Below are 20,777 nucleotides of genomic sequence, written 5' to 3'. Positions count from 1 at the left end.
AGAAAAGGAAGTTGATACTGTTGAGGTTAAGTAGTTTGGTCAAAACTACATGGCGTGTAAGAGGTAGGGCCAGGCATGGAACCCAGGTCTGCCTGATTATTTTCACTATACCCAGCTGCCTCCTTGACAAAACATTATAATAACGTTCTTTAAAATGGGATTTTACCTACCTACATACTTATTTTTATTTATGTATCTGATTAGATTTAATTCATCCTAAATTCCACATAACCCCAAAATAGAAATCTCTGAAATCTTTTTCATTTAATCCATTCATTCATCTATATTTATTCAGCCCCTTCTAGGTGATAAGCACCATGGTAAGTGCTAGAGATACAATAGCAAACCAGTCAGATATTGTTCTGCGCTGATACAAGGGCATTATACACTAGATAGGGGTTATACACTAGAACAAACTTTCTCAGTAAAGAATCAAAAAGTTGGTATTTTAGGCTTTGCGGGCCATATGGTCTCTGTTGCAACTGCTCAACTCTGCCATTATAGCAGAAATAGTTATATGTAATACATCAGTGAATGGGTGTCACTGTGTTCCAATAAAACTTTATAGAAACAGGCAGTGGGCCAGATTTGGCTGACCCTGCTCTTGAGAGGAAGACTCAGAAAATTAACCAAGTAATTAGAATACATTGTAATAATTGCTCTAATTGAACAAATACAGCAAAGTCTGGGATACCTAAACCAGATTAAGAGAGATCAAAGATAGTTTCCAGGAGGGACTGGCATCCATAGAGCTATGAATGATGAGTAGGAATTAACAAAATAAAATTCTCTGACCCTCTTCCTTTAATTCTACTTATAGCTTCCTTTAACAACATTTTTCATGAACAATTCTTTGTTTTACAAATGCCTGAATCATGTTGCTTGTCTCATCGATTTTCATCAAAATAATTCAAGTCCCCTCCCCTTCCTCCTGCAACAAGAGTACCAACTTTTTCCTTCGGTTTTTCACATTCTAGATTGTATCCAGTATCTGAAGTGGTCTTGTAAAAGTTTGAACATTAAGTTAAAGAGATAGACTCTCTGGCATGTAAATCACACCTCAAAAAGCTATTGAAAATAACTAAACAAAGCCGGCAGCCTGACTTCCAGAAGTCCTCACAGGATGACTAAACTTTGATGAAGCCAGCATAGACCAGGGTGTGGAAAAACCCAACTTAATCTCAATCTCAAAAAGTTCTTACAGATAAAGCTTCAAAGAATACGAATTCACAGCCAAAAATAAAAAAAGCACACAGGGTAGCTTTCAAGGTGTCATGAGAGAGAGCTGCAGAAACAACAGACAGTGAAGTGTGACCTGCAAAGGCTCTAGATACTGGAATCACCAAACACAAAATATAAAATAATATCTTTACTATCTTTACAGAAATAAAAAGAGAAGACTGAGCATATCTCCTTTTTAAAAAACATTTATTTATTTATTTCGAGAGAAAGAGAACACGAGCAGGGGAGGGGCAGAGAGAGAGAGAGAGAGAGAGAGAGAGAATCCCAAGCAGGCTCCAGTCAGCATAGAGCCCGATATGGGGCTGGAACTCACAAACTGTGAGATCATGACTGAGCCGAAACCAAGAGCCAGATGCTTAACCAACTGAATCACCCAGGCGCCCCTGAGCATAGCTCCTTCTTGAGACAAGGGTGTACCTTCCCTTGAGCAAAAAACAAGAGACCAGAAAAAAGACGAAGTAAATTTGAAGGGAAAAAAAAAAAACAAAAAACCAAAGAACTTCTTAATACATTAATAAGTGCATTAAGGAACAGATTTAACACAACTGAAGAAATAATTAGATATTTGAAAGAGATAGATTAAGTAACAGATTAATGTTGCCTAAGAGAGAACTCGAGAACGGAAAGATAGATAGATCCAAATAAAGAATCAGGATTAATGAAGACACCGGAGACGGAATATATGCAAGAGACATAGAATGTACCAGGACAATATGACAAGAGAGAATGTGGAAGAGGCACAATTTCAAAGAGATCGGGACTGAGATTTTCCAGAATTACTAGATGAATGAATACAAACCTTCAACTACAAAATAAGAAGCCTATTACCAAGTGAAGAACTCTACCTTGTTCACTACACTGGGCCAACTTATAATGAAGGGGTTTTCTGCTATTTTTAGAGGTAATCATGTCGTGAAGGTATATGTGGTATTTTTGTAATCGTATGCTCCTCGGGCTTCAAAAGAGGGTAACGTGAAAACCATTCTATCCTGTTTGCATTTTCTCCGTCCACCAAATTCAGTTTCTTTCCATAACAGTACTTTGCCATTTTTAGTGAAAGTCAGGACATACTGGAATCTAGGCTTTAGGGTAATGTTGAAATCCTTGGAGCCCCTCAGTACAGCTTTTGATACCTGGTGATTGCATAATAAAGCTTGTTGACTGACAATCAGCGCCATCAGGTCAGCGACAAGGAGAGATAAGAAGAAAGCTTCCTGAAAGTTACATCTGAAAGAAAGCAACCTAACAGCATTTTTCCAGACTTTGAAATAAAATTGGATTTAGCAAATAGCATCCTAATACAGATGTCCCCCAACCACAGGAAGGGCTCAGGTTATAGTAAAAACAATCTTAGCTATTATTTGTGGATCATTTACTTTTGGCCAGGCACTGTGCTAAGCATACAATGAGGAGAAAATAGGAATTACTTTATATCCTATTCAACAAAGGTTCTTTAGTCTACATAACTGAAAACAAGTTGCTTATCTTCTCTAAATGCATCAATAAATCCTAAGCCTCATGTACTTAGTTATTACCATTGTAATACCAAAAGCTATCACAAGATAAAAATAATTTTATTTCATTTTAACTTAGAAAAATAAACCTCATGCTATGACAATTTTTAAAAATTGATGAAAAGTTCGCAGTTGCTGAAATCTTTTTTTTCTGAACGCAATAAAAACATATATAAAACAAAATGATAGTCATGGAGGAATGATCAGAAAAAAATGTTGTTTTGTTTTATTTTGTTTTTTTCTAACTTGATTGGTTGCAAACCTGTCAGATAAGGTACAGCCTTGGCTCAGGGCAGCAAGCCTCAAAGTTGCGAGTGCACTGGCATCACCACAAACTTTATAAAAAATGTAGATTCCTAAGCCCAACTGGGAGAATTCTGAGTTAGCAGGTTTGGGCTAAGACCCAGAATTCTGCCCCTTTTGCAAGCACCACAGGAAAATGTGGGTACATGGTCCAGACACCCCAAACAAAACTCTGTCTTAGAAATAGAGCCTCAGGCCCTCCCTTTCCTACGAACCTTGAATCCTGAACAATTCGAGTTCAACGCAGAAGTGATCTGAGTTGCAAGATGCCGGTTTGGTGTGGGTCCCTAAGTGGTCTGGATCCATAATCCAAGGGATAGATCAGAGCTGTCCTTCTGGTAAAGTGCTCCTAATTATGAGAGCATCTTTAAGAAGTGAGTCAAAAGCATCATACACTTAAGGAAATCCTTTTCATATGCCTGTCTCCTCCCTCCCCTCCTGTAAAAAGAGAATGGTCTCACCTTTTTATAGTCATTGTGGTAATAGGCCATTTTCTTTTGGCTTTCAACTTCAAATTTAGTTTCAAGAGTGAGAAAGAATAGTTTGGGCAAAACAGATGTTTGTAACATTTTTTATTTGACCTGAAGGGTGAGCGGTCAATATGTTTACCCGATTGCATTACAACCAATTGGACACCAAGGCCTCTCAAAAGTAGAGCACCAAGTTGAATGGCTAAAACCAGAGGTGGAGGCAATAAGTAAACATTTCGTAGAATGTAATTAACATTTCGTAGAATGTATATTTCGTAGAACATAATTAAATTGCTCTTTAAGGCAACCCTTTGAAGTCCACTTGAGGAAAAGTTTACTTAAGATTGAGAATATTAGAAGTGATAGATCCTAATTTTTGCTAAGACTTAAGGTTTTGTCATTTCTGCTTCATGTGTGAACTGCAAGCATTTGCTTTCACTCACAGAGAGGCTAATCGTGAGGGGAAAACGTGAAATACATTTAATTCAACCTCTACTTATCAACATGGAGTTTCCCTGCCCACCGAACTTCGTAGTACATGATGTTCCCTCAGAAGAGTTAACTGTGTATCCCATTTTCCTCTCTGGGACTTTTGATGACTTTGCAAACTAGTCAGCACAAAGGCATCCGGAGTCACGCTGGCATGTTGTGACAGAATCACACAATTACATGAGGTTCGCCCCATTCTGAAAATGCCCGAACAGCGAACAGCAGAGGCAAACGGAAACAAAACATCAGAGCCAGCACAGCCTGAGTGAGACCTGAAACTCAGACTCCTCGTCCGGGGGCAAGTTTCCTGCTGTGGTGTAGAATATAGGTGGCAGATTAAAAAAAAAAAAAAAAAAATGACAGCCAGACTTCTAAGAACAGCCCTTCCTTTGCTCTTCTTCGCCCTCTTTGGGGTCCTGGAGGCGACAACAATATCGTGCAGAAATGAAGAAGGCAAAGCCGTGGATTGGTAGGTAAATGAAATGGAAGGATTTGTGCATGCAAATAGAAAGCCAGAGTATGGGAGGCAAACTGGCTCACTGTAAAGTTCCACAAGGAGTCTTCCCCCTCCCTCTCCCTTCTAAAAAGAAGGGAAATTAAAGTACATACATGGACCAAATATCCAGAGAGGTCCTGAGTAAAGGAACTTCCACCTGAGAAAGCTGCCAAGCAGTGCCTGGTGGACCTGATTCGCTTCTCCCAGCGGGCCAAGGCCGGTGGCCCCAGATGTGGGGGGTCAGTTGGCAGGTTCCTTTCATTGCATTGCACCTTCCCTAACGGGACCCTTCCAACATCCTTTCAGAGATTTGCAAAGGAGAGAAGGCAGATTGCTTTTTTTCTGACACGGGACCTTGTGCCTCTCCTTCTGAGAATGAGAAAGAGGGCTTGATCGAACACAGCAGTGTTTGGTTAACCTTGTTTATTAGGGCAGCACAGGAGCACAGGAGTGGGTGGTAGGTCCTTGGCCTCCTTCACGCTGTGGAAGAGACTCAACACAGCATTGCATTATGGTTATGGATTCTTCTAACGCTTTGATCGCTTTTTCACTCTTTAATTAGGGTGTTTAGGTTGAGCATTATGATTGGCATCAAGCTTTGTGTAAACTTCAGGCTTGAGAACACAGAGACACTCAGTCTCTCAGCAGTTACTGAGCTCATGCCAGGCCCTGTGCTGAGGTTTGAAATACAAATATGAATGAAACATAGCACTTGCCCTCAAGGAGCTCAATTATGTGGTGAGGGTATAGATGGGGCCTCTAGGGAGCATGAGCCCCCAAACTAGTTTTGAGCTAAGTTTTAAGAACAATTATGAGCTGGTTAGATTTTTTTTAATGTTTATTTATTTTTGAGAGAGAGAGACAGCAAGCAGGGGAGGAGCAGAGGGAGAGGGACAGAGGATCCCAAGAAGGCTCTGCGCTGACAGCAGAGGGCCCAATGCGGGGCTCAAACTCACAAACGGTGAGATCACGATCTGAGCCTAAGTCGGATGGTTAACTGACTGAGCCACCCAGTCACCCCGTGAGCTGGTTAGAAAAACAAGGCAGATGCAAGGGCATCTCAAGCCAATGAGGGAGCAATGAGGAGGTACAGAGGCAAAAAGCAGTGGAGAAGGTTCAAGAACAGTGTTGCTGGTGCTTCAGGAGAATGGTGGGAGATGGCAGGAGGTAAGCTCAGTGAGCGGTGAGGGCCAGGTCATGAAGGGCTTTGTGTGTTGGGCTGCAGCGTCTGAATTTGACTGTCAAAGGGAGCTACAAAAGACCTTCCAGCAGGGATGTGACATAGTCAGATTTGTATTTTAGAAAGCTCACTGGTGGTACGGTGAAGGCCAACTGCATGGAGACCAGTCTAGAGTCATGGACTCACCAGGACTTTTGCAGCATTACAGATGAGATGATGTGTGGACCTCATCAGTTTAAAGTTTAAAGACGCAGTAGTAGAAATAGAGAGGAAGGAACATTCTGAGAAAACTCAGTAACAGATGGGCTGAGGGTCGTAGGAGAGAGGGAGAAGTTAAGAAAGACTTTCAGATTGCTGGCTTCTCTGACTGCGTGGATGTGTGTCCCGTCTGCAGGAGAAGAGCAGAGTTGGAGCGAAATATTATAAACTTGGTTTCAAAAATATGGAGTTGGAAGTCTCTGGGATATCTCTGCATTTAGGCTTATCTGGACCTCAGCATGGAGGTGTGGGCTACAAACAGATTGAGGAAACTTCAGAATATAACTGGAAACGGTTACTCAAGAAAAATGTTTAAAAGCACTAGTTTTCAACTGATATGCTGTGACCCTGATGGTTCTCAAACCCTTCACTGGTGAGCGACCAAATTGTGATCAATACATAACATTTGTTTTTGCTGCAAATGAATGGACACATTACTCAGCAATACCCATCAGAGAGAATGTTGAGCTGAGCAGACGGGGAGGCACAGTCTCGAGCTGCTACAACTCACTGTGAGAGTAAAAGGGCAGAGCAACATCAGGTCGGCACCAAAGAATAATTTTATGTTTGCTGCCACATGTGAGGACCCTGTTCTGAGAGTAAGAACGCATGCACAGGGCAGGAAAGAGCTCGTGTAAATAAATGGAAGCATAAGAGTGACTAGAACCAAGTGAATAACATGAAGCGTTCACGGGCAGTGTGAGATGTCATCGTGTGGTCATAGTGAATGCATTAGAATGTTTGCCTCCTTGTGGGTATTTGATGGTTCATTGTGGGATTTTTGCTATTAGAGGTATTTGGCAAGACCCAGGTGATTTTGCCCTCTGGGGACTTTCAACATTGTCTGGAAACGGTTTTGATTGGCATAGCTAGGAGGACTACTGTCATCTGATAGGTAGAGGCCAGGGATGCTGCAATGCACAGGACAGCCCCCACAGCAAAGAATGATTTGGCCTGAAATGTGACTAGAGCACATTTGAGAAGCCCCGGGGTTACATGATCCAAGAGTGCCTACCTGCCATACGGGCCCAACCGCCTCCCCTCCCTGTGAGATACCCAAAGAAGATATACAAGGAGATAATAGTAAGGACAACAAAATGCTTGCTTAATGAGCTGGTCTTGGCCCTGAATCCTCAATGCAGAGTGGTCTGAAAAGCTGAGCTAAAGAACGTGGCCTAGGCCAGAGACTCAAGGGAGCCTCTGTCTACTCTGAAAGCCAAACCCAAATCTCGGACCCAGCCAGCCAACTGCAAAGAGATGAGCGTGCCAAGCACTTGGGGCAGAAGAGAAAAACACATCCAAGGCCTTTCCAGTCCAGGCCTGGGCTTCATTCTCTCCCCAGTGCAGCCATATGGCCTGTGGAAACAAAAGAGAGCCACTGTCAACCTACATGGGCTTCCACAACAGGGACCCCACCCACCAGGCCAGTTGATGTCTTAGGACACGTCCAGTCAGAGTCTCATTCCTTTCTGGGAAGGAGAAAAATAAGGGCGAGAAAAGAGACAGAAATCCTGAGCAAATCCCTTTCCTTAGACTTAGGGAACATAAGTAAAATGATATAGTTAGACGCTTAATACAGTGGCTGTCACCAGAGAAGCTGTCAATAAGTGTTAGTAATTCATAATTATTTCCTTTGTTAGGTTTGCCTTTTATAAGTTACCTAAAAGGCAAGACAAGGAAAGCAGACAGACGGGGTTAGAGTACCTATACCTAGACTCTACAACCAGGAGCTGGAGGAGGAGTAAGCAACTAATGAATACCACCAACAGTGTGTTGGGAAGGACATTACAACAGCTATATGAAGCATATGCCTCTGAGGTATGTTACAGTTTATCATTCATCTGAATCACATAAAATGCATAAACAGAATCTAAAGCTTCCAAAAGATTCTGACTTCGAAACTACCTAACCCCTAATCCTAGCAACTTGAAGTAAACTAGCACCCAATCTGAATCAATCTTAGACCTTCAGGAATATGTCATCAGACTCTACAGCGATGCCAGATTATGGGCACATTCAGCACTATATCCCATAGTGTCACCGGGTAAGGTGTGAACTACCTACGTATGGAAGACTTCTGGCTGCCAAACTCTGCCAATTCACTCCGTACTTGCTGTCTTAGACCTCTAATAGAAATAGTAAGAAGCCCTCTCCCATTATAATGCAATACAGATCAGCAATTAATACACCACGAAGTATGGGTTACATATGCCATGGTGGTGATGAGTGCTGGGGGCCAAAACGAAGGGTTCTACCTGGTCTTCCTTTTCATTTATCATTTTCCAAGTAGGAGGTTGAGAGCTAGGGCCGTAGTTCGATGCCCTAGAACTCACTTGCCTGAGTGGAGATTAAACCTGCTATCTGGACTTGATCAGGCAATGCGCTAACCAGCCAAAGAGGCATAGGTAAGTAGGCCTGCTGGCTCAATGTGGGCAGTCTCCCAATGATCCAGGCACCATCTGCCGTTCAGTGGCAAGATACTGCTTCCCAACCAGGGGTGACAAGGAAAATCATACAATAATATTCAGTTACACGCATATATGCCTTCCTAACAATCACTGAGAGAGAGGTAAATGTGTAAAATGACTCAGCACTTACGGTATGCTAGGCCTTTACATATGTCAATTCATTGATTTCCAACAATAATGTGTTAGATCCTAGCGCTGCGGCACATGCATATCTGAGTATTTACTTAAAATGTGCAGAGAGCTGTCACTGTGTGCACTAATACTCATGTTTTTATTCGTCTGCCACGAAGACCAGCCTTCAGAGCCAAATTACAAAGTAAAAATGTATTTTAAAAGTGTCTGAGTACATGTGATGGACCAAGCCCTGTTGTAGGTGCTTTTAAAAATTATTTAAACCCAGCAGCAACCCTGCTTTCAATTAATAGATTATTATGTAAAGTCCAAACTGCCTGCAGCTGCTTCTGTTTTCCAAGTTTGGGGATGGAGGCTGGGAGCACAACCCATTAGTGAGAAAATAAACACTTCTGTTGTTCCCTTCCCCACCGGGGAGAGAAAGGAAAGAGCAACATTGTAGAGCCTCTGTCTTTTACCTTAGTTGGGACAGATGGTTCTTACTTTGGCGGAATATAATAATGATCTTTGGAGGCACAAAAGTGGCCCCAGAGCCTAGGAGGGCAAGAGAGCTAAAATGCTCTGCAAAATAAAAAAGAGTGGATGAAAGCTAGGATTTAAAAAGTATAAGAAACCCAGAGAGAGACTAGAGGCAAGGCCAGGTGGTGATGTAAAACCATTCCATGTTTTGTACCTTCAGCGAAATCTGATCACACATAAGGCCTTCAGTGAGGGATTCTGGGAAGAAAATGACAGGGAAGGGGCTGATTTCCATGTCTGACTGGCATAGAGCCAAAAGAAGAGGAACAACAATAGTGGGGACACCTAAGTGAGATCGGGTGTTCTTTGGAAGCTGGGTCTGTGTGCCAGAAGTGACAGTGAGAACATAGCTCCCCCACCTCCTGGTCTGGGATTCTATCAGAAAGCAGAATGCAAGATCACGGCAACTGGCTTTAAATCTCAAATGTCAAGATGACCTAGGCCAATACGTGGGTTACATTTGGAACTGTTTCCCTTCTTTTGCCTTTGTCAATAAGAACCTTCCATACACCTTCGTAGTAATGCTTATCAAACTATATTGTAGTTGCCTGTGCCTGCCTGTCTATATTCCCTGCTAGACTAGGGGCAGAGATTGTACTAGTCTTGTTCAACATCCAGTAGTCAAAATAGTACCCAGCTTATGTGTTCTAGAAACAAAGCTGTCCAGAAGGACATGCCTAGGCCTACCTATCCTTAAGTCCATGGTCTTCCCCTTTTATCAGAGAGCCTTTCTTCACTAGGGCTGCCTCCCATTTAACCTTAGCTAGCTGTTATACTCCTGGTTAGAATAATACACTTCGTCTATTATACGAATAAAGCTCCTCAAAGATTCTTCCCAAAGCCCCTTCGCATTGCATGCCAAAGGCACACAATGGCCTCATGACCACATTCAACGCCAGCTCATTGAACAACTGTCAGGGTCTTCCAGCAGAGAATATGAATGCCAACAATAGCTATAGTCAGTTGTGAAAATGAGGCTAAGAAAACAGCTTCTTTTCCTGGATATTTCTAAATATAATAGCTGAGAATGCTACACGGACTATACGGTGCATTAAAAAAAAAAAAAAAAGGTTTTAGATTACCTCAAATAATTAAGCAGTTGTAAACAACTCAATTACTGGCTTTTTTTTTTCCTGAGACAAAAAGAAGAGCCTTTTTTAAGGAGATGAGTTTTCCTTTCTTGCTTTTAATTATGTCCCTGAGATTTTTGTTAATATCAATATTATTGGCTTCAGTAAAAATCACTGCATCGTGACACAAACGAAAAGGAACCACACAGAATAAATACAAGCAAGCTTCCAAAACATGACAAAAGAGATACCATCAAAATAATAGCTTCATTTTTACTCAGAGATTTGGCCAACTGTTTAGAAAATTTACTCATATTTTGCCTTACCAGAGGCAATCCAATATCACACATTCAATTTCACTACTTTTTCTAAGCAGGGAAATATCAAGCAAGAAAGGTGAAGTGACACTAAGAAATGAATTGAAGGGAAATCCTCCCCTGCAGGGAGGTAGTGGGAGCAGAGAATGAGGAATCCTGATTAAACACAAAACTATGACCAAGCTGTGAAGCACAACGTAGGCAGAGGAAAGCAGACCCTGACAGCCAGTTCTGCCATGGTGCCTATATCAATGGAAAAAAATCCAGGTGTAATCCTAGGCCGATTGTTCCTACACAAATATTTGTTCCTCAACAAATATTTAAGTACTCCTTTATTATACAGTGGTTGCCAAATGAGAAACACAGGTCCAAAACAGCCAAGAGAAATAGGAATAGTACCTTCACATGCACATCATGATGCACAGGGCCCCTGTCACATAGGATGAAACCATGCACAGTTAAGAATGGACTTTCTGTTCCCTCCCTTGCCTGTCACAGAATTCAGTCTGATGGGGAAGCTGTCTATTAGGATAACGGATGATTTCTCATGTGTATTAATGAAAGCTCTGTATTGCAGACTGGGTAGCTGGTAGAAATGTTGTGAGCATTTATGAGCGTAAGATTTACATCATTATAACCCTAATGTGCTCCTGCAGAATAACAACACAGCCTATCTAATATACAATGATGGAGTCCCTACATCTGTGAATTACAGCAGAAAGTATGGACACACTAAAGGTATGACAAAGGCTCTTGGTTTGTCTTTTCTACTGGAAATCAACATTCTCTTAAGTATTCTATCTTGAATATTCTTTTTTTTTTCCACACTGAAGAAATAGCTTTCCTTTTTAATGGTTTATTCTGAGCTATCAAAATTCTTGATTTCTATATCACAGGTTATAATTATATAATTTCACTTGGAAATCTCCTTTTCACAAATTCTACTTTATTTCTTAACACAAAAATATATGCTCTATAGCAGAAATCCCAGAATTCTACTGGGAATACCAGCCAATCTATATAGTGTTTGTGTGTGTGCACGCGCGCATGTGTGTGTATGTGTGTGTGTGTGTGTGTGTGTACACATTTCAGTTAAGTTCATTGAGGTATAATTTCCATAGAGTAAAATTCACTCTTTTTAGTGTATAGTTCCTTTTGAAGTAAACGTTTTTGTACTTTTAATAAAAAAAAAAAAAAAAGGAAATTACTTTTAAATATATTTTTTATATTTTGGTAATTTTTTTATATATAGTTAATATATTTTAAGAATTTTATTATAGTAATTTTTGGCATTTTTCTATAAACTATGTATATGTATTACTTAAAAATTCAAAATGCCAGTAAGCAAAAAAAAAAAAAAAATCTGTAATTTTAATACCCATTAGATAATCGCATTAATCCTTTCTACTCACTTTTCCTATAATATGTATTTTAAAACATATTTATGAGGGGCGCCTGGGTGGCTCAGTCGGTTAAGCGGCCGACTTTGGCTCAGGTCACGATCTCACAGTTCGTGAGTTACAGCCCCACATCAGGCTCCTCACTGACAGGAGGAGTTACTCTTTCTCTCTCTCAGAATAAATAAATAAACTTAAAAAAGAAAAAAGAAAAAAAAAAAAAAGAAGGTCCCAAACTCAAATGGCTTCAGAAGCAGGCAAGTGGATGTCAGCAAGCCAGGTGGACTAAACTAGCAGGGAACTGAAGAACCGGAGGGTGCATGCTTGGTGAAAAGGTACTCAGGTTGTAGTACTCAGGTTGCTTTGGAGGGATGCGATTTTTCAGATGTTGAAAATTAGCATTTGTGGAAAATCTCCCCAATTTTTAAATGTTGGCAATGAATGCAAAGTTTTAAAAATATTCTCTGAGAATAATAATATGTATCTGCAGGATAGATTTGGCCAGTAGGCTGCCACTTTGGCCACCTCCGATTAAGAACGTAATTTGTAATGGCTGTCAAATATCATGAGTAATGAAAGCTTTTTATTTAGCCAAGTTGCCCTCCTGATGGTCCTATTTGCTTGGAACACAGCAATTTTGGTAATACACCACATTCTCCAACCTCTCCTCTAACAACCCCCACCCTGTTCGTTGCTAAAAGGGCTTGGGAAAAAGACCACAAAGGGAACGGGACCCCATGTCAAGTGCAGGAGTTCTCTTTGGCAACAGGTGCCCTGACATCCGGTGGCACTGGTACCAGGAGGTTAGGATTTCAGGCCAACAGTACATTCATCTGGGCAGAAGAGGGCCCCTGAAGGTCATCCAGCTCTGTTTGGCAACAGAACATTGGACATTTTCCACCTGGACACAGGGAATGAGAGACCAATAGCATGCTTTCTTCAAGTGTGTTTTTTGCAAAAGAAATAACTGGCAAGCATGTGGTTTCCACTCTAACAATAAGGTAAACATGAATAATTTCATATTTGCATGGTCATATGCAAACTGGAAAGTCTAGTCAGTGTACCAGAACTATCCCGATGTATTTATAAACACAGAAATAGTCACTGATGCCTGTTGGGTAGGATTCATTTTGCCATGACACAAAATGAAAATCTTTCTGTTTTCTTCCTTTCCGTTTTCATGTCATTTTGCTCTAGAGATTTTCACTAAACACAATTAACTGGGTCATTTTGGCATGGCTTCTCTTTCATTCTCTCTGTCTCTGTTTTTGGGCTTGTGGAGTTGATAACTCTTCTACACATAAGTGACCATCAGTGTCTTACAATGAACTATCGCAAGTACATTTCTTCATTTGATACTTTCTCTTTCAATTCTTTTTCAGCTGGCTTTTGAAAACAGCTTAGCTGCTTAGCGGTAAAGATAACTCATTATGTGAAGCTTACCAGGTGACTGTGTAGTTTAACAAGGTCAAATTCCAATTTAGCGAATTTGCATTCCACCAAAACAAATTCTCCTTGTGGTTTCAACACGAAATTCCTCTTAACTCTTCACAGGGTGGCTGTCCTGGCTCTCTTTTGTGGTGGCTTATTATCAGTAATGGGGCAATGTGATGTGTGCCCAAGTTAGTTTTGAAATCTTTGAAAAGCAAGCATGATCTTTGTGATTATTAACAGAGTAAAATATTAGCCTGAAGTACAAATGGGCTTAAATGTTACAGCTTTGAACCCTATCTTTAAAAGGAGCTTTATTTTTCTAATTTACCTATATTAATTGTATCTTTGGTAGGTTTACTGCTGTGGAACCGAGTGCAGGGATTTTGGCTGATTCATTCTATCCCCAGATTTCCTCCAGCTCCTGAAGAAGGCTATGATTACCCACCCACAGGGAGGAGACATGGACAATCTGGCATCTGCATAACTTTTAAGTACAACCAGTTTGAAGCACTAGGTAACATTAGAGTATGTTAAAAAAAAAAAAAAAAAGAGAGAGAGAGAGAGAGAGAGATAGCAGTGTTAAAGAAGGGATTTGGAAATGTATGAATAAATTTATTACTTCATCCGTTTCTCTATTCATTAACACTGTATAACCTAGATTCTATTAGATTCTAACATGGGCGTTGCCATGGTGAGACCTTGAGGAGATTCACTTACTAGACCTTTGTTTCCTGATCCACCAAAGAAGTCTTTGAAATTGATCAGGGGTGGTATTTTCAAATGTCTAGCGTGGCCTGGCAGGTAACAAAAATGGGTGAAACAGGCAAGCAACGCTGCATGGCCAGTGGGGACAGAGACAAACAGGGATGTTGACTCTCCCCTCAAAAGTCTCAGCTCTGCAATGTGGCTCTGCAGAAAAGCAGACCTAATGGTTACAGATCTCCATACTTTTCAAGAGAAACTAGAAATCTAGGGTGGGAGGATGTGAGAGAGTTGGGAAGAGAATATGATCTCAATCTTATTTAAAAAAAATAATTGTGGGGGCACCTGGGTGGCTCAGTCAGTTGAGCTTCTGACTCTTGATTTGGATCAAGAGTCTCACGATTTGTGGGATCAAGCCCCACATCAGGCTCTGCCCTGACAGTGTGGAGCCTGCTTGGGAATCTCTCCCTCCTCCCCCCACCCCTCTCCCGCTCACACACGGGTGCATGTGCACTCTCTCTCTCTCTCTCTCTCTAAATATAATGAAGTAAATAAATGTGCTGACTACATGTTGCCTGTAGGCCACCAACCTGACAGCTCCAAGTCAGATGATCTTCCTTTAAGATCCCAAGCTGGAATGGCCAAAAATACTTTTTAACCAAAAGTGATTTGAAGGCTATTGGCTTAAAAAAGAAATACTTTTGTTTTTGTTTTTGTGTTTTTTAATTCACACAAGATCTATAGTATCAACAAGTATTTCCATCTGTATCCTAATTCTCAATTTTTCTTTGTTTCTCCATTCAGATTCTCAGCTCTTGGTCTGTAACCCAAACATTTATAGCTGTTCCATCCCAGCCATCTTTCACCAGGAGCTCATTCATATGCCCCAGCTGTGCTCCAGATCCAGCTCATCAGAGATCCCTGACCGGCACCTCACTGCACTTCAGTCAGCCCGGGGCCAAAAATTCCTCCATTTTGCAAAGTCTGGTTCTTTTCTTGACGGTATGAAAGACCATGATCAAACAATATATATGACTCTGCTGTTGGACTCACTTTGGATTGTATAGCAGAACTATTCTGATTATTTGGGGATGGAGAAGTAGAAGAGAAGGGAGGAAAAAGGAAGGAAAGGGAAAAGGGAAGTCAAATTAGTCCAAACATTCGCCTGCTCTGCTTGAATAGCACAATTGCTGATCCAACCAGGGAAATATCTCACAACCATCCAAGCCAGGAGTCAGTGAAAATTTGCAGTCCCCAGCCTCTGTTGGGCACAGGACCACAGTTGTCTCCTTCTTTTTTCCATTCCCTAAGCAGCTATTTTAAGACTCTTTTACTCTCAAGTCCTTTATATTACGCTGCCTCCTCATTCTCAGCCTCTCTTTTTCCTTCATAGAGAGAACAGAGATCACCAGAGAGAAACCACCTCAAGAACACACTCCACCCAAAAAAGTATGGGGGTTCCTCAAAAAATTAAAAATAGGAATATCATGTGATCCCATAATTCCATTACTGGGCCTTTTCCCAAAGAAAACAAAAACACTAATTCGGAAAGATATATGCAGACCTATGTTTATCGCAACATTATTTACAGAAGCTAAGATATGGAGGCAACCCAAGTGTTCATCAATAGATGAATGGATAAAGAAGATGTGGTGTGTATACACAATGGAATATTACTCAGCCATAAAAAGAATGAGACTTTACCGTTTGTGACAACATGGAAGGACCTAGGGGGTACTATGCTAAGGGAAATAAGTCAGACAGAGGAAGATAAAACCATAGATTTCACTCATATGTGGAATCTTAAAAACAAAACAAATGAACACACAAACGGAAGCAGAAACAGACCCGTAAATACACAGAACATACTGGTGGCTGCCAGAGGGGAGGGGATGGAGGGAATGGGCAAAATGGGCAAAAAGGAGTGGGAGGTACAGGCTTCCAGTTTGTGGAATGAATAAGTCATGGGATGAAAGGTACAGCAGAGGGAACATAGTCAGTGGTATTGTAATTGTGCTGTATGGTGACCAGATGGTGTCTCCACTTGTGGTCAGCATAGCATGACATTCGGAGCTGTCGAATCACCATGTTCTGTACCTGAAACTAATGTAACATTGTGTGCCAGTTATACATGTATTTTTAAAAATGACTAAAAAGGGGCACTGGGGCACCTCAGTTGGTTGAGCATCCAACTCTTGATTTCAGCTCAGGTCATGATCTCACGGGTCCTATGAACCTTGTACCTATCGAGCTCTGCACTGATAGTGTAGAGCCTGCTTGGGATTCCCTCTCTCCCTCTCTTTTTGCCTCTCCCCGGCTCGCTCTAGTACTCTCTCTCTCTCTCTCAAAATAAATAAACATCTTTTAAACATGACTGGGGCGCCTGGGTGGCTCAGTCAGTTAAGCCTCCAACTCTTGGTTTTGGCTCAAGTCATGATCTCACAGTTTGTGAGTTCAAGCCCCGCATTGGGTTCCATGCTGACAGTGTAGAACCTGCTTGGGATTCTCTCTCTCCTTCTCTCTCTCTGCCCCTCCCCTGATCCCTCTCTCTCAAAACATAAATTTAAAAACATTTTTTTCAGTGACTAAAAAGACCACACACACACACACACACACACACACACACCCTCAACAATCTTATCTGTTTTTATTCCTTTTCACGAGTTTCCTTTTATCCCAACAGAAGCAGTGCACCTCTTGTGCCTTGGAACCTATCCCAGTCTCAGAATACTTTGATTCAAACACTAGATCTCTTCTCCCTCTTCTACTTCAATTTTCCCACTCTATAAGCTCGGTCCCCTTAGCACACAAATATTCCTAAAAATCTTCCCTCAATTCTAGATCCCCTATATCTCTGTTTTTTTCTTTTCTTCCAAATTTCTTTCTAAAAGTCTCTTCAGGGGGCACCTGGCTGGCTCAGTGGGTTAAGCATCCGAATTCAGCTCAGGTCATGATCTTGTGGTTCACGGGTTTGAGCCCTGAGTCAAGCTCTGTGCTGAAGGCTCAGAGCCTGGAACCTGCGTCAGATCTCATGTCTCCCTCTCTCTCTGCCCCTCCCCCACTCATGCTCTGTCTCTCTTTCTCTCTCTCTCTCTCTCTCTCTCTCTCTCAAAAATAAATAAACATTAAAAAATAATTTTAAAGACTCTTCATGGGCTTTCACTTGCTCAATGCTCCTTCACTGTAGTCTTTGCATCTCTGTCTGTAGACACTCCAATCTCTCCCCAGTCACCAGTGACCCTCTTAGTTGACCTCACTGTCTTCCCTCCTTTCTTGCTACCTTCCTTCCTTTTATACTAGATAAAATTTACTGAATGCTTACCACTTGCCAAGCCCTGTATTAGGCACTAGAGATCCAAAAATCAACAGGACAGAAATAGCCTCTGCAGAATTTGGCACTGTTAAAACCCTTTTCTTCCTGAAACACTCTCCCTCCCTGATTTTTGGGAGTGTGCAGTCTCTTGGTCTTCTTCCCACTTCTCTTAAGTCTCTTTAACTAGGTCCTCCTCCTCTGCCTACTCCTTAGGTGACTGGGTTGCCACGTGGTCTTCCACTCTTCCTTATCTCATTCTATATACTCATTCTATGCAATTCCAATAAGCTTTCAGGCGATTCTCAAGACCTCTGGACTGACAGAGCCAGCAGTATTCAATAGTGGGTGGGACATTGCTGCCTGGGGGTGGTATAGCCATGCCAAATTCAACGTGCCAAACTCATCATTATTGCCCACAAATCTATTCTTTTTCTTATATTCTGCAGAGTCAACTGAGGATTCTAGATCCCTCCTTTTTCTTTACTGCTCTAGCAAGTCATCAAATTCAATCAGTTCTAGGTCCTTAGTAACACTCACATTTATCTTTTCCTCTCCAAACTTTATGCCACTGCCTTAGTCCATGCCTGTGTTTATTGTCACAATTATTGTGACAACCCTGTGTTTTCCCTATCTCCAATCTAATACACCTTTCTCAATTCATCCTGCACGTTGCCTCCCAACTGATATTTATGATCAAAAATCAGCTTCTGTTATCAGTTTTCCACTAACATTTCTCTAAAAATTCTCCCATTGAGGGGCGCTTGGGTGGTTCAGTCTGTTGAGCATCTGACTTTGGCTCAGGTCACCATCTCATGATTCATGGGTTGGAGCCCCACATTAGGCTGTGTGCTGATGGCTCGGAGCCTGGAGCCTGCTTCGGATTCTGTGTCTCCCTCTCTCTCTGCCGCTCCTCTACTCACACTCTGTCTCTCTCTCAAAAATAAATAAACATTAATTTTTTTTTAATTCTCTCCTTGATTTCAGGAAAATCCAAACATTTTGGCATGATATGCAAAGAGCCCTTGAAGCTGGCCCCTGGTTACTTCTCTAGCTTCATTCTGTCTAAAGATCTTTTCAAGACAAAGGCATATATTGCTCTCTTGTTTGTGTGGAACAGAAAACATTTTTAAACGCCAATATCACCTTAGTGATAAGAACTTTTATTTGCATAACACTTTAGCACTAACAAAATGTTCTCCCATCCACTATCTCAATTATGTTGTTATTATTGTGCTCGTGACATCCATATATCAGGGGTGAATGATGATTTCCATTGCTGAGGATATTTTCAGGGACCTATCTCAGTATAAATACTAACCTCACTATCTTTCTCCCTGTAAACCCTAGACATCTTTGCAGCCTGGATGGCTCAACGGTTGAAGACGCATTTGCTAACAGAAACCTGGCAGCGAAAGAGCCAAGAGCTTCCTTCAAACTGCTCCCTTCCTTACCATGTCTACAATGTCAAAGCAATTAAGATATCTGGACATTCTTATTTCAGTTCTTACCAAGATCATGCCAAATGGTGTGTTTCCCAAAAGAAGACCAAAAATCGCTGGACCTGCATTGGAGACTTAAATCGGAGCCCATACCAAGCCTTCAGAAATGGAGGATTCATTTGTACCCAGAATCAGCATATTTACCATGCATTTCAAGGATTGGTTTTGTACTATGAGAACTGTAACTAAACTTGGTGAAAGGACATATGTACCATTATTTTCAGCACTGACAATGGGTCTTCTTCCATTAGATCCATTCTTTATATACTAAAAGCCTGTGAGTATACTTATAGTCACAAATCATCAAATAAAATGCTTTTCTACCGTGGTCGCCATTTTATCTTCCATTTAGTGAAAATTTATCTACTTGGCAATTATATGCCATAAGCATAAATCATTATACATAGCCAAGTGAGAATTGGAGAAACGGAAGAAAAAAATCTTCTTGACTGTTCATGGATTGACTGAACATCTCCTAGATTAACTTCATCTCCCTCACAAAGACTTCTCTGACTCTTCTACTCACCCCTTGTTGAAGAAAAAAAATCTCTCTCTGTACCTCATGCTACTCAGTCATATTCCTCTTAGAGTTCTCTCACTGGTTTATGGTTAAGTCTTATTTATTTTTCTTGCAGTTGCTCCTTCCTAATCATATGATCTTAGGATATTCCCTTGAACTCTCTAAGCCTTGGTTTTTTCATCTATGAAACAATGTGTAGATATGTTTAAGCACCTAGCACAAAGCCTGGTGGGGTTGACACTTAAAAATACTGGTGGAATTGGAATATGAATCTCCCTCCCAAGTTAGAAAAGACAAGAGGAAGTTTAGAAATGAGTAATATTTTTCAAAAAAAAATTGTTAAGTCAGATTAGGAGAAAAAAGTAAAACAACCCACCAAATTGGGGTCAGTAAAGAAGCCATAATCAAATCTAACAATCTTAATTCTAGTGTGTTTCATTTTGGGAGTTCTTATCCCTAAATATGACTATTATATAAATAAACAGCAATAAACTCGTAGTAAGAACTAACTGCTTAAGAAAATTTGAAATATAGTTCTCAATTTCAAGAAAATTGCAATTTAACAAAAGAAATCACAATAATTAAAGCCAACACTTATTAAGCATTTACTATGTAGTAAATAGTCAACCCACATCTTCTTATTTGATCTTCATAACAATGCTACATAGTAGGAATCATTATCCCCATTTTACTGACAAGGAAACTGAGGTCTACAAAGCTTCAGTAACTTACCCAACATTATAGAAGGTCTATCTGAACTCTAAGGCTATGCTCTTTACTTATATTCCAAGAGACAATAAATGAAAATGATGCAATATAGGGTAATATATATATGATGTCTTAATACCACCAAAATTCATGGGACATGATGGCACTAGTTCAATGAAAAGTAGAGAAAAAGCTAAGTTTGTCTTCCCGTCAGAAGCAAAGATAAGCTAAAGAAAGGCCTGTTGAATACTAGCTAGCTAAATTACATGCTTGAATGTATGAAGAGATTTGAAAAATATGTTTTATTCTCACATAAAGTATCTGAGTATAAATAATTCCAACAAAAAAGGATTAAAAGAGAAACTAAAAATATAAGATCCTGGGGTGCCTGGGTGGCTCCATCAGTTGAGCATCCGACCGTTGATCTCAGCTCAGGTCTTGATCTCAGGGTTGTGAGTTCAAGCCCCACTTTGGGCTCTGCTCTGGGCAGGAAGCCTACTTAAAACAAACAAACAAAAAGTACAAGATCCTGACTTTAATGGTGAAAAGGGTCATATCTTAATCCAACAGCACAGATAGGAATTAATGAAAATGAAAAAAAGAAAGCAAAGGTCAATTGAATAAGAAATTCTATTGGACTGAAAATATACACTAAGGTATGAGCTTCCCCCAAAAGGTAAATCCAGTCCTTCTAGAAAAGTGGTTTTATCTCGAGCTCAAAAGAAGAATCTAAAGAAGAGGAGAAT

At 40.7% G+C, this 20,777-nt stretch overlaps 2 protein-coding genes across 6 annotated transcripts in view; one reads left to right on the top strand and one right to left on the bottom strand.

Moving 5' to 3' along the window:
* The window catches only part of LOC131504475 (uricase), an 83,316-nt gene that overhangs the window by 34,026 nt on the left and 28,513 nt on the right, over positions 1-20,777 (bottom strand). Inside the window, exon 1 of one of the 2 annotated variants that reach the window (XM_058716804.1) lies at positions 3,521-3,643. The exons of the other annotated variant lie outside the window; for it this stretch is intronic. Within the exon in view, the coding sequence (XP_058572787.1) occupies positions 3,521-3,628 (108 nt within the window). The 5' untranslated portion in view covers positions 3,629-3,643. Of the gene's footprint in view, positions 1-3,520; positions 3,644-20,777 lie in introns of those variants that run through there. 2 annotated transcript variants of the gene reach the window in all.
* On the top strand, positions 1,739-19,131 carry DNASE2B (deoxyribonuclease 2 beta). Of its 4 annotated transcripts, XM_058716802.1 has the most exons (7): positions 3,863-4,487; positions 7,593-7,770; positions 11,115-11,196; positions 13,642-13,803; positions 14,796-14,993; positions 15,385-15,440; positions 18,652-18,794. In XM_058716802.1, exons 1-7 carry the CDS (start codon positions 4,375-4,377, stop codon positions 18,682-18,684), a joined length of 822 nt encoding a protein of 273 aa, XP_058572785.1. In that variant the 5' UTR covers positions 3,863-4,374; the 3' UTR covers positions 18,685-18,794. The 4 variants fall into 4 exon arrangements, with proteins under 4 accessions (XP_058572784.1, XP_058572785.1, XP_058572783.1 ...); XM_058716801.1 differs by lacking the exons at positions 3,863-4,487; positions 15,385-15,440 and adding an exon at positions 1,739-2,143 and having other exon boundaries at positions 18,652-19,131; XM_058716800.1 differs by lacking the exon at positions 15,385-15,440 and having other exon boundaries at positions 3,881-4,487; positions 18,652-19,131.

Source organism: Neofelis nebulosa, chromosome 2 (assembly GCF_028018385.1).
Source record: "Neofelis nebulosa isolate mNeoNeb1 chromosome 2, mNeoNeb1.pri, whole genome shotgun sequence".
Classification (NCBI taxonomy): Eukaryota; Metazoa; Chordata; class Mammalia; order Carnivora; family Felidae; genus Neofelis; species Neofelis nebulosa.
Note: the sequence above shows the minus strand (reverse complement) of the source record. Positions and strands in the feature narration are given on the sequence as shown.

Coding starts and splice junctions, on each gene's coding strand:
- DNASE2B (XM_058716800.1), top strand. CDS start 4,375: ATGACAGCCAGACTTCTAAGAACAGCCCTTCCTTTGCTCTTCTTCGCC. Junction 7,771..11,114: donor ATGAAGCATATGCCTCTGAG/GTATGTTACAGT, acceptor GTGCTCCTGCAG/AATAACAACACAGCCTATCT. Junction 13,804..14,795: donor CAACCAGTTTGAAGCACTAG/GTAACATTAGAG, acceptor TTCTCCATTCAG/ATTCTCAGCTCTTGGTCTGT.